The 13,774-nt window shown below is 46.4% G+C and overlaps 1 protein-coding gene across 3 annotated transcripts in view; it reads right to left on the reverse strand.

Annotated features, from left to right (window-relative positions):
• ATAD2B (ATPase family AAA domain containing 2B) overlaps positions 1-7,968 on the reverse strand; it is a 173,961-nt gene extending 165,993 nt beyond the window's left edge. For 2 of the 3 annotated variants that reach the window (XM_056564326.1, XM_056564325.1), the window contains exon 1: positions 7,607-7,968. In XM_056564326.1, coding sequence (XP_056420301.1) covers positions 7,607-7,714 — 108 coding nt within the window. In that variant the 5' untranslated portion in view covers positions 7,715-7,968. The remainder of the gene's footprint in view (positions 1-7,606) is intronic. The other variant, XM_056564327.1, reaches the window with a different exon arrangement.
• Positions 7,969-13,774: the final 5,806 nt, after the last annotated feature.

Genomic DNA, 13,774 nt, shown 5'->3' on the forward strand with positions numbered 1-13,774 from the left:
TAGAGTCCAGAGAGGATAGGACAAGTCTGACTCCAAACAAAATACCAGGATGTATTACGGAATTCCTCTGATGATCCAATAAGGGGGGGGGGGGGGGGGGTCGCTGGCTTATAAGTAATAAATACCATGTGTACAGCGCACGTATGTGCAGCATTACAGCTCGGCTCAGCAGCTGCTCCTTTGTTTACATGCGGGAGGCGGCAGAGAGCTATGTGCTGGCCTTAGATGAACTTGTATGGAGAAGGACTGTACTGTAAGGAGTCTACCAGCGTCACACACAGCTCTGCTCATCTGCCCCACAGCCCCAGGCAGGACGTTCACACTGCCGAATCTCAGATTCCGTCTGGCGGCAGACACCAAAAATAATTCAGCGGTAGGACCACGGGGCACTGTGCCGCGACAACTGACGGCTATGCAGTGTTTGTAGACTTCCGCACAAATAATGATTTTTTTTTTTGGCGCCAAACATTTTCCGTTGGCGGAATTGTCTGCCGCTGAAATACCGCAGTGTGAACGGATCTTGCGGAAGACCCATTCACACTGATGGTAATGTTCACTGCGCGGAATGCCACAGTGTGAACATAACCTTATGGGCTACGGAAGATGAGAGCGCACACCTGTAAGAGGGGGACACCAGCACCATCACAGAACGCCCAAACACCAACCAGGGTGCCTCCAGCTGCTGCAAAACTACAACTCCCACCAAGCCCAGACAGCCAGAGGCTGTACTTATCAGCTGCTGTATACTCCACAGGAAGTGCTTTTCTTTTTGAATTTCCTTTCTGTCTGACCACGGTGCTCTCTGCTGACATCTCTGTCCATTTTAGGAACTAAACAGAGGAACGGAGTAGGAGTGAATCCCCATAGCAAACCTCTCCTGCTCTGGACAGTCCCTCAAATGGACAGAGGTGTCAGCAGAGAGCACTGTGGTCAGACAAAAAGGAAATTAAAAAAAAAAAGAACTTCCTGTGGAGCATACAGCAGCTGATAAGTACTGGAAGATTTAAGATTTTTAAATAGAAGTAATTTACAAATCTGTTTAACCTTCTAGCACCAGTTGATTCAAAAAAAATTACAAAAAAAAAAAGTTTTTCAGCGGAGTATCCCTTTAAGTATACATTTAACCCTGATATCAAGTTGGTACAATAAAAACTATACCAGAGTTACCGTATATACTCGAGTATAAGCCGACCCGAATATAAGCCGAGACCCTAATTTCACCCCAAAAACCCAGGAAAAGTTATTGACTTGACTATAAGCCTAGGGTGGGAGATACATCATTCTTCCCCCCCTCCCCCCACCACCACCACCACCACCACCACCCATCACCATCACCACCACCGCCGCTCAATCCCTTCATCAGTGGTCTTCAACCTGCGGATCTCCAGATAGTGCAAAACTACAACTCCCAGCATGCCCGGACAGCCATCGGCTGTCCAGGAATGCTTGGAGTTGTAGTTTTGAAACTACGACGCACAGGGACATTCATTTGCAATGTCCCTGTGCGTCATCGTCAAGGCAACGTCACTAGGCCGGGGCCAGCCCGAAGCACGGATAAGAGGCCCCCCGGTGAAGATGGACAGCCTGGAAAGACTAACCCTCCCCACCAGACGGTCCCTGCAGCATAGATGGCCCGGACCAGCTCACCCTTCCTACCCGCCGAGGGGAGGTGAGTACAAAACAAAAGGGGGGGTCTGGATGATGACAAAGGCCGCATTGGTCTTCAACCTGCGGACCTCCAGAGGTTTCAAAAGCTGATGGCTGTCCGGGCATGCTGGGAGTTGTAGTTTTGCAACATCTGGAGGTCCGCAGGTTGAAGACCACTGAGAAGGGATTGACAGGCAGAGAGTTCACTCAAATATAAGCCGAGGGGGGCGTTTTCAGCACGAAAAATCGTGCTGAAAAACTCTGCTTATACTCGAGTATATACGGTACATAGTTTTACTGCATAAAAATACTGCAAAAAAAATAAGAAAACACATCAAAACTGCATTTTATGAACTGATGCCAAATTATGGGTCTCAGCTGCTGGCATCTAGCCAGATCATCGGGGCAGTGATAACACTCTACCCCTCTCTCTGCAAAGTCAAAAGGTAACATGAAGAATCATTTCAGTGATTGATTTGGAATGAGAATGGCTGACGACCTCATGCTTGCCACATGTGCGGAAACAGGTAAGCACAAGGCATAGAAAAGAACCTCTAGATTACTCTATAACAATAGCCTATGCTACTCTCAGAGTGCTGATCTATTGGCAGTTTTACTAGATAGACTGACACTGTCAAATTTGTGCCAACGAAGGACCCCCTACACCCCCCCCCCCCCCCCCCCCCGGCCAGCACAGACCCCCTACAACATCCCACCCCCCCCACCCCGCCCGCACAGACCCTCTACAACACCACCACCACCACCACCCCCTGCCCGGGCACCGCAGACCCCCTACCGCCCTGGGCACCAAAGACCCCCTGGGCACCACAGGCACCCTACACGCATCGCCCCCCTCGGGCACCACAGGCACCCTACCCGCCCCCTCGGGCACCACAGGCACCCTACCCGCCCCCTCGGGCACCACAGACCAGAGCAGCATAGGATTGCAATGGGGATTTTCTCCTGCTCTGGACAGTTCCTGATACGGGCATCAGGTGTCAGCAGAGAGCACTGTGGACAATAAAAAAAAAAGAGAAAAAAAAATAATGATATATAAACATAAAAAGTAGTGGAAGGATTAAGATTTTTTAATAGAAGTGATTTACAAATCTGTTTAACTTTCTGGCACCAGTTGATTTAAAAAAATAAATAAAGTTTTCCACCGGAGTACCGCTTTAAATCCTGCTAAACTTGAAGGGTCGTAATTCATGCATATTCATGGTCGGGGAAATAAGCCCCTAACAGGGGTGTCTGGCAGCAGCTCTTCACATCACATGCACACCCGGCCCAGCTGAATGTGCATACGTATGGGGGGGGTGGGGGAAATCAGGCCAAACAGCATTTTACCTTATAGCTATTGAAGACGTGTAGCGTGGGATCCTTTTGTGTCCCAGTACCAACCCATGACTTTCCAATCCGCTGTCAGTGCATGCTGGGAGTTGCAGATTTTTTTGGGACTACAGGCTCAGGCTGTCTCTTGGGTGTTGTAATTTTGCTATAGCAGCAATTCCTAATCGGTGTGCCTCCAGCTGTTGCACAATGGTTGTTGTAATTTTGCTGCAGCTAAGTGTTGCCCAACAAGTTTGCCCCCCCCAGCTGTTGCAAGACTACAACTCCCAGCATGCCTGGACAGCCGATAGCATGGGATCCTTTCATGGCCTAGGGCCAACTCATGATCCCCAACCAGAGAGCCCCCAGCTGTTACAAAGGCCATCGGCTGTCTGGGCATGCTCGGAGTTGTAGCTTTGCAACAGCTGGGGGCACACTGGTTGTTTTAAATATGCTAAACCTAAATGTTTCTCAACCAGTGTGCCCCCCCAGCTGCTGCAAAACTACAACTCCCAGCATGTCCGGAGAGCCGTTTGCTGTCCAGGCATGCTGGGAGTTGTAGTTATGCAACAGCTGAAGAAACTCTCGTTGGCAATTGATGCTATAGCAAAATTAAAACACTTAACCAGACAGCTTGAATCTGTAGTCCCAAAACTACAACTCCCAGCATGCTCAACAAGTCAACGGCTGTCCAGGCATGCAGGGAGTTGTAGCTTTGCAACAGCTGGGGGCACACCGGTTGTTGTAATTAGGCTTTAGCTCTCAGTTTTCCAACCAGTGTGCCCCCCAGCTGTTGCAGAACGACAACTCCCAGCATGCTCAACAGGTCAAACATATACAAGATACAACAAAAAAGTTTACTCTTCACCTAAGCTACAAGTGAGAACTAGTCTAACCAGGTAGGGTGCAGCATGATTGATTGCAACAAAACAAACTTTATTCATACAGAAGTTAACAAGGCAACGTGTTCCTGCAGTGATCTCCTACCTGCGGCGAAACGTCCACTCACTAAAGGTGCAGCCTGAAAAATCCAGCTGTCACTGCCCTAATGGAGAGAGAGAGATTTCTCCAGCTGCTATACCCGTAGCCACCAGAGAGGGCGCCCAGCCACCGGCTCCTGGACAAAACTTTTGTTCTTTTGTACAATCCAGACAGCTGCCGACACAGAACACAACAACAGGCACCTGCTGTGCCCTCACTACACCCGCCCTGCACCCATACACAGTGGGCACAAAGCCCTGATCAGCCGGGACACTATACACACACAGAGATAATGGGTCACAACAGAGGTCTGCAACTTCTCAGGTCACATGACTTCACACGCTTATATACAAGCAGCGTCACGTGACCAGTGGAATCATCAAGTCGCCATATTTACGTACGTCTAGGGGCAGATGTAGCAGAGCTAAAAAGGTGCCACCAATACATACACAGTGGTATGGCGATGAACCTTGCCTGACCCGCTCAGCTCTGCTACATCAGCTGAGGACAACTCAATAGAGGGGAGGATTTATCAAAGTTGTCTATTCCCCGCATCAATATAGACCAAACTACAGAGGGTTAGGCCGGTCTATTGTGCACCTAATTAATCAAAAGGCGCAGATAAATATAAAGATAAATATAAAGATCAATTGTGCGCACGGACTTCGGGATCTACGGTTTAGACTGGTGTTTCCCAACCAGGGTGCCTCCAGATGTTGGCAAAACTACAACTCCCAGAATGCCCGGTAGGGAAACACTGTTTTAGACTGTATTTATACCTGCTCCAGCATGGTCTGACATTTCAGCGTAGTTTTGGCCAATGCTAGTGATAAATTCAGCACCAATGGGTTTTTTTTCTGTCTAAAATAGACTAGAATCCATCATGTTCTAAAAATACTCCAAAGCAAATAAGTTGCACATATTTAGTAGTAATTCCCAACCAGGGTGCCTCCAGCTGTTGCAAAACTACAACTCCCAGCATGCCCGGACAGCCTTCGGCTGTCCGGGCATGCTGGGAGTTGTAGTTTTGCAACAGCTGGAGGCACCCTGGTTGGGAAACAGTGAAATGGAGTATAATAACATAATAGATTGGAGCATGATACCATAATAGAGCACAGACTGAAGGGTGATAACATCTTATATCTATCTACACACTACAGTGTGCTCTGATAATAGAACAGACTAGAGGGTAATAATAACAATAGGGCAAATACTAGAGGAATCACTATTGCTATAATAGAACACACTGGAGTGTAATAAGATATAATAGAACAGAATGGAGTGTAATAAGATATAATAGAACAGACTGGAGTGTAATAAGATATAATAGAATAGACTGGAGTGTAATAAGATATAATAGAATAGACTGGAGAGTAATAAGATATAATAGAACAGACTGGAGAGTAATAAGATATAATAGAATAGACTGGAGTGTAATAAGATATAATAGAATAGACTGGAGTGTAATAAGATATAATAGAATAGACTGGAGAGTAATAAGATATAATAGAATAGACTGGAGAGTAATAAGATATAATAGAATAGACTGGAGTATAATAAGATATAATAGAACAGACTGGAGAGTAATAAGATATAATAGAACAGACTGGAGTGTAATAAGATATAATAGAAGAGAATGAAGTGTAATAAGATATAATAGAACAGACTGGAGAGTAATAAGATATAATAGAACAGACTGGAGTGTAATAAGATACAATAGAAGAGACTGGAGTGTAATAAGATATAATAGAATAGACTGGAGTATAATAAGATATAATAGAATAGACTGGAGTGTAATAAGATATAATAGAACAGACTGGAGTGTAATAAGATATAATAGAATAGACTGGAGTGTAATAAGATATAATAGAATAGACTGGAGTGTAATAAGATATAATAGAATAGACTGGAGAGTAATAAGATACAATAGAAGAGACTGGAGTGTAATAAGATATAATAGAACAGACTGGAGAGTAATAAGATATAATAGAACAGACTGGAGAGTAATAAGATATAATAGAACAGACTGGAGTGTAATAAGATATAATAGAAGAGAATGAAGTGTAATAAGATATAATAGAACAGACTGGAGAGTAATAAGATATAATAGAACAGACTGGAGTGTAATAAGATACAATAGAACAGACTGGAGTGTAATAAGATATAATAGAACAGACTGGAGTGTAATAAGATATAATAGAATAGACTGGAGTGTAATAAGATATAATAGAACAGACTGGAGTGTAATAAGATATAATAGAATAGACTGGAGTGTAATAAGATATAATAGAATAGACTGGAGTGTAATAAGATATAATAGAATAGACTGGAGAGTAATAAGATACAATAGAAGAGACTGGAGTGTAATAAGATATAATAGAACAGACTGGAGAGTAATAAGATATAATAGAACAGACTGGAGTGTAATAAGATATAATAGAATAGACTGGAGAGTAATAAGATATAATAGAATAGACTGGAGAGTAATAAGATATAATAGAACAGACTGGAGTGTAATAAGATATAATAGAATAGACTGGAGTGTAATAAGATATAATAGAATAGACTGGAGAGTAATAAGATACAATAGAATAGACTGGAGTGTAATAAGATATAATAGAACAGACTGGAGTGTAATAAGATATAATAGAATAGACTGGAGTGTAATAAGATATAATAGAATAGACTGGAGTGTAATAAGATATAATAGAACAGACTGGAGTGTAATAAGATATAATAGAATAGACTGGAGTGTAATAAGATATAATAGAATAGACTGGAGTGTAATAAGATATAATAGAATAGACTGGAGAGTAATAAGATACAATAGAAGAGACTGGAGTGTAATAAGATATAATAGAATAGACTGGAGAGTAATAAGATATAATAGAACAGACTGGAGAGTAATAAGATATAATAGAACAGACTGGAGTGTAATAAGATATAATAGAAGAGAATGAAGTGTAATAAGATATAATAGAACAGACTGGAGAGTAATAAGATATAATAGAACAGACTGGAGTGTAATAAGATACAATAGAAGAGACTGGAGTGTAATAAGATATAATAGAATAGACTGGAGTGTAATAAGATATAATAGAACAGACTGGAGTGTAATAAGATATAATAGAACAGACTGGAGTGTAATAAGATATAATAGAACAGACTGGAGTGTAATAAGATATAATAGAATAGACTGGAGTGTAATAAGATATAATAGAACAGACTGGAGTGTAATAAGATATAATAGAATAGACTGGAGAGTAATAAGATACAATAGAAGAGACTGGAGTGTAATAAGATATAATAGAACAGACTGGAGAGTAATAAGATATAATAGAACAGACTGGAGTGTAATAAGATATAATAGAATAGACTGGAGAGTAATAAGATATAATAGAATAGACTGGAGTATAATAAGATATAATAGAATAGACTGGAGAGTAATAAGATATAATAGAATAGACTGGAGAGTAATAAGATATAATAGAACAGACTGGAGTGTAATAAGATATAATAGAACAGACTGGAGAGTAATAAGATATAATAGAATAGACTGGAGAGTAATAACATATATTAGTCCGGCAGCAGACATGGCCGGTGTTGTAGACACAATGGCCGCGGCCTCCTCCGCCTCCAGCCCCGTTACCTTAGCCGGTTGTGTCCTGCCCGAGAGCCTCCTCTGACCGGAGCGGGTCCGGGAGGAGATGAACTTCCCGTCCGGGCCTTGCAGGGCGCTCTGCCGGGTCTTCACCATGTTGTTCTCGGCGGCCGGTGAGCGCAGGCTCCGGCTCTCTGGTTGCCACAGCCCCTGTCCCTGCTCCTATCCGCCGCCTGTCCTCCGGGCCGCCCCGCATACACAACCGGCAGCTCCGCACACCGTCTGGCAATCCACCGGATCAGGCTAAGCCGCCGCCGGCCGCCATTTCCCTTTCTCTGCTCAGTCAGGCTCACCAGCACCGCCGCTGCCTCTGTTGTTGCTTCCACCGGACACCAGGGGGCGCTAGACTTGCTGTCATCACTTGTGTAAGATTTTTTTTTTCCGTGGAGGTGGAGGAAGCGCTGGGTGCCATTTTTGTTTCGGTAGAAGAGGTCTAATGGTGGAAATAGGAGGCCAATGTTGGCAATTGTGTCTAAAAGTGTGTCTAATGCTGGGTTCCCAGATCTGGACTGCAACTGTTGCAAAACTACCATTCCCATTATGTCCTAGTTTGTCGCCCCCAACCTATGGTTGTCCACCTGTTGCATAACCTTACTGTCAAAGGTTTGGGTAGTATTTCCCTACCAGGGTGCCTCCAGCTGTTCCAAAACTACTACTTCCAGCTTGCCCGGACACCTGAGGCCTGTCCGATCATGCTGGGAGTTGTAGTTTTGCAACTGCTGGTTGGGAAACACAGAGTTATGGCAGTGGTCTCCAAACTAAAGCCCTCCAGCTGTTGCAAACCTACAACACCCAGCATGCATAATCATATGCATAGTGTTTCCCAACCAAGATGCCTCCAGGTGTTACAAAACTACAACCACCGCCATGCTGGGAGTTGTAGTTTTCCCACAGCAGGTTGGAAAACACTGGTTTAGGGCAGTGGTCTCCAAACTTTGTCCCTCCAGCTGTTGCAAATCCTGTGGCTGTTGAGATGTGCTGGGAGTTCTAGTTTTGCAAAAGCTGGAGGCAACTTGGTTGGGAGGGGATTGTAATGATGATGAAGAGGACAGGAGGGGTGCTGAAGAGGTTGGTGGTGTAATGATAAGGAGGTTTGGGGGTCTGGGAGAGCGTAGTGTTGATAAGGAGGACCAGAAGGGGTCAGGGGTGTAGTGATTAGGGGGGTTAATGTTGATGAGAAGGACGGGGGGGGGGTCAGCTGTGTAATAATGATCAGGTGCTTGAGGCATATGGGGTGATGAGGAGACTGAGGATGGAGTGATGAGGATGGAGTGCGTGGGGTGTATGGGGGTGATGAGGAGACTGAGGATGGAGTGATGAGGATGGAGTGCGTGGGGTGTATGGGGGTGATGAGGAGACTGAGGATGGGGTGCGTGGGGTGTATGGGGGTGATGAGGAGACTGAGGATGGGGTGCGTGGGGTGTATGGGGGTGATGAGGAGACTGAGGATGGAGTGATGAGGATGGAGTGCGTGGGGTGTATGGGGGTGATGAGGAGACTGAGGATGGGGTGCGTGGGGTGTATGGGGGTGATGAGGAGACTGAGGATGGGGTGCGTGGGGTGTATGGGGGTGATGAGGAGACTGAGGATGGAGTGCGTGGGGTGATGAGGAGACTGAGGATGGAGTGCATGGGGTGATGAGGAGACTGAGGATGGAGTGCATGGGGTGATGAGGAGACTGAGGATGGAGTGTATGGGGTGATGAGGAGACTGAGGATGGGGTGTATGGGGCTGATGAGGAGACTGAGGATGGGGTGCATGGGGTGATGAGGAGACTGAGGATGGGGTGCGTGGGGTGTATGGGGGTGATGAGGAGACTGAGGATGGAGTGCATGGGGTGTATGGGGTGATGAGGAGACTGAGGATGGAGTGCATGGGGTGATGAGGAGACTGAGGATGGAGTGTATGGGGTGATGAGGAGACTGAGGATGGAGAGTATGGGGTGATGAGGAGACTGAGGATGGGGTGCATGGGGTGATGAGGAGACTGAGGATGGAGTCCATGGGGTGATGAGGAGACTGAGGATGGAGTGCATGGGGTGTATGGGGTGATGAGGAGACTGAGGATGGAGTGCATGGGGTGATGAGGAGACTGAAGATGTGGTGTGTGGGGTGTATGGGGTGACGAGGAGACTGAGGATGGAGTGCATGGGGTGTATGGTGTGATGAGGAGACTGAGGATGGAGTGCATGGGGTATATGGGGTGATGAGGAGACTGAGGATGGAGTGCATGGGGTGATGAGGAGACTGAGGATGGAGTGCATGGGGTGATGAGGAGACTAAGGATGGAGTGTATGGGGTGATGAGGAGACTGAGGATGAAGTGTATGGGGTGATGAGGAGACCGAGGATGGGTTGTGTGGGGTGTATGGGGTGATGAGACTGAAGATGGGTTGCGTGGGGTGTATGGGGGAGTGATGAGACTGAGGATGGGGTGATGAGGAGACTGAGGATGAAGTGTATGGGGTGATGAGGAGACCGAGGATGGGTTGTGTGGGGTGTATGGGGTGATGAGACTGAAGATGGGTTGCGTGGGGTGTATGGGGGAGTGATGAGACTGAGGATGGAGTGTATGGGGTGATGAGGAGACTGAGGATGGGGTATGTGGGGGTGATGAGGAGACTGAGGATGGAGTGCATGGGGTGATGAGGAGACCGAGGATGGAGTGTGTGTGGGGTGTATGGGGTGATGAGGAGACTGAGGATGGGGGGTGTGGGGTGTATGGGGTGATGAGGAGACTGAGGATGGGGTGTATGGCGGTGATGAGGAGACTGAGGATGGGGTGCGTGGGGTGTATGGGGTGATGAGGAGACTGAGGATGGAGTGTATGGGGTGATGAGGAGACTGAGGATGGAGTGCATGGGGTGTATGGGGTGATGAGGAGACTGAGAATGGGGTGTATGGGGTGATGAGGAGACTGAGGATGGGGTGCGTGGGGTGTATGGGGGTGATGAGGAGACTGAGGATGGAGTGCATGGGGTGATGAGACTGAGGATGGGGTGCATGGGGTGTATGGGGTGATGAGGAGACTGAAGATGGGGTGTGTGGGGTGTATGGGGTGATGAGGAGACTGAGGATGGAGTGCATGGGGTGATGAGGAGACCGAGGATGGGTTGTGTGCGGTGTATGGGGTGATGAGACTGAGGATGGGGTGTATGGGGTGATGAGGAGACTGAGGATGGAGTGCATGGGGTGATGAGGAGACTGAAGGTGGGGTGTATGGGGTGATGAGGAGACTGAGGATGGAGTGCATGGGGTGTATGGTGTGATGAGGAGACTGAGGATGGAGTGCATGGGGTGTATGGGGTGATGAGGAGACTGAGGATGGAGTGCATGGGGTGATGAGGAGACTGAGGATGGGGTGCATGGGGTGATGAGGAGACTAAGGATGGAGTGTATGGGGTGATGAGGAGACTGAGGATGGAGTGTATGGGGTGATGAGGAGACCAAGGATGGGTTGTGTGGGGTGTATGGGGTGATGAGACTGAAGATGGGTTGCGTGGGGTGTATGGGGGAGTGATGAGACTGAGGATGGGGTGATGAGGAGACTGAGGATGGAGTGCATGGGGTGATGAGGAGACCGAGGATGGAGTGTGTGTGGGGTGTATGGGGTGATGAGGAGACTGAGGATGGGGTTTGTGGGGTGTATGGGGGTGATGAGGAGACTGAGGATGGGGTGTATGGCGGTGATGAGGAGACTGAGGATGGGGTGCGTGAGGTGTATGGGGTGATGAGGAGACTGAGGATGGAGTGCATGGGGTGTATGGGGTGATGAGGAGACTGAGAATGGGGTGATGAGGAGACTGAGGATGGGGTGCGTGGGGTGTATGGGGGTGATGAGGAGACTGAGGATGGAGTGCATGGGGTGATGAGATTGAGGATGGGGTGCATGGGGTGATGAGGAGACTGAGGATGGGGTGCGTGGGGTGTATGGGGTGATGAGGAGACTGAAGATGGGGTGTATGGGGTGATGAGGAGACTGAGGATGGAGTGCATGGGGGTGATGAGGGGGCAGTATTATATTCATGGAGTACAGTGGGGCAGTATTATATTCATGGAGTACAGTGGTTGGCAGTATTATATTCAGGGGTACAGTGGTTGGCAGTATTATAATCAGGGGTACAGTGGTTGGCAGTATTATATTCATGGAGTACAGTGGTTGGCAGTATTATATTCATGGAGTACAGTGGTTGGCAGTATTATATTCAGGGGTACAGTGGTTGGCAGTATTATATTCATGGAGTACAGTGGTTGGCAGTATTATATTCAGGGGTACAGTGGTTGGCAGTATTATATTCATGGAGTACAGTGGTTGGCAGTATTATATTCAGGGGTACAGTGGTTGGCAGTATTATATTCAGGGGTACAGTGGTTGGCAGTATTATATTCAGGGGTACAGTATTTGGCAGTATTATATTCATGGAGTACAGTGGTTGGCAGTATTATATTCAGGGGTACAGTATTTGGCAGTATTATATTCAGGGGTACAGTGGTTGGCAGTATTATATTCGGGTACAGTGGTTGGCAGTATTTAGGGGGTACAGTGGTTGGCAGTATTATGGGGGTGATGAGGAAACCGAGGATGGGTTGTGTGGGGTGTATGGGGTGATGAGACTGAAGATGGGGTGTATGGGGGGGTGATGAGACTGAGGATGGGGTGTATGGGGGTGATGAGGAGACTGAGGATGGAGTGCATGGGGTGATGAGGAGACCGAGGATGGAGTGTGTGGGGTGTATGGGGTGATGAGACTGCGGATGCGGTGTGTGGGGTTTATGGGGGGGATTAGGAGACTGAGGATGGGTTGCGTGGGTGGATGAGGAGAGAGTGCGTGGGGTGTATGGGGTGATGAGGAGATTGAGGATGGAGTGTATGGGGTGATTCAGTGGTTGGTACAGTATTTGGCAGTATTATATTCATGGAGTACAGTGGTTGGCAGTATTATATTAATGGAGTACAGTGGTTGGCAGTATTATATTCAGGGGTACAGTATTTGGCAGTATTATATTCAGGGGTACAGTGGTTGGCAGTATTATAGTCATGGTGTACAGTGGTTGGCAGTATTATATTCATGGAGTACAGTGGTTGGCAGTATTATATTCAGGGGTACAGTGGTTGGCAGTATTATATTCATGGAGTACAGTGGTTGGCAGTATTATATTCAGGGGTACAGTGGTTGGCAGTATTATATTCATGGAGTACAGTGGTTGGCAGTATTATATTCAGGGGTACAGTGGTTGGCAGTATTATATTCATGGAGTACAGTGGTTGGCAGTATTATATTCAGGGGTACAGTATTTGGCAGTATTATATTCAGTGATATAGTATTTGGCAGTATTATATTCATGGAGTACAGTGGTTGGCAGTATTATATTCATGGAGTACAGTGGTTGGCAGTATTATATTCAGGGGTACAGTGGTTGGCAGTATTATATTCATGGAGTACAGTGGTTGGCAGTATTATATTCATGGAGTACAGTGGTTGGCAGTATTATATTCAGGGGTACAGTGGTTGGCAGTATTATATTCATGGAGTACAGTGGTTGGCAGTATTATATTCAGGGGTACAGTGGTTGGCAGTATTATATTCATGGAGTACAGTGGTTGGCAGTATTATATTCAGGGGTACAGTGGTTGGCAGTATTATATTCAGGGGTACAGTGGTTGGCAGTATTATATTCAGGGGTACAGTATTTGGCAGTATTATATTCATGGAGTACAGTGGTTGGCAGTATTATATTCATGGAGTACAGTGGTTGGCAGTATTATATTCAGGGGTACAGTGGTTGGCAGTATTATATTCAGGGGTACAGTGGTTGGCAGTATTATATTCAGGGGTACAGTATTTGGCAGTATTATATTCATGGAGTACAGTGGTTGGCAGTATTATATTCAGGGGTACAGTATTTGGCAGTATTATATTCAGGGGTACAGTGGTTGGCAGTATTATATTCGGGTACAGTGGTTGGCAGTATTTAGGGGGTACAGTGGTTGGCAGTATTATATTCAGGGGGTACATTATTATAATGATTATTGTCATCATACAGAGGATGAGGATCTACTGACAATTTAAGGAACCAATGATGTCCAGGTTTCAGACTCTGCAGAGAAGATGGAAGAAATCCTGGTGTCTGGACCAGATGAAGAAGAAAAGTAAAGA

The sequence above is a fragment of the Hyla sarda genome, chromosome 3 (genome assembly GCF_029499605.1).
Source record: "Hyla sarda isolate aHylSar1 chromosome 3, aHylSar1.hap1, whole genome shotgun sequence".
In the NCBI taxonomy this organism is placed as follows: domain Eukaryota; kingdom Metazoa; phylum Chordata; class Amphibia; order Anura; family Hylidae; genus Hyla; species Hyla sarda.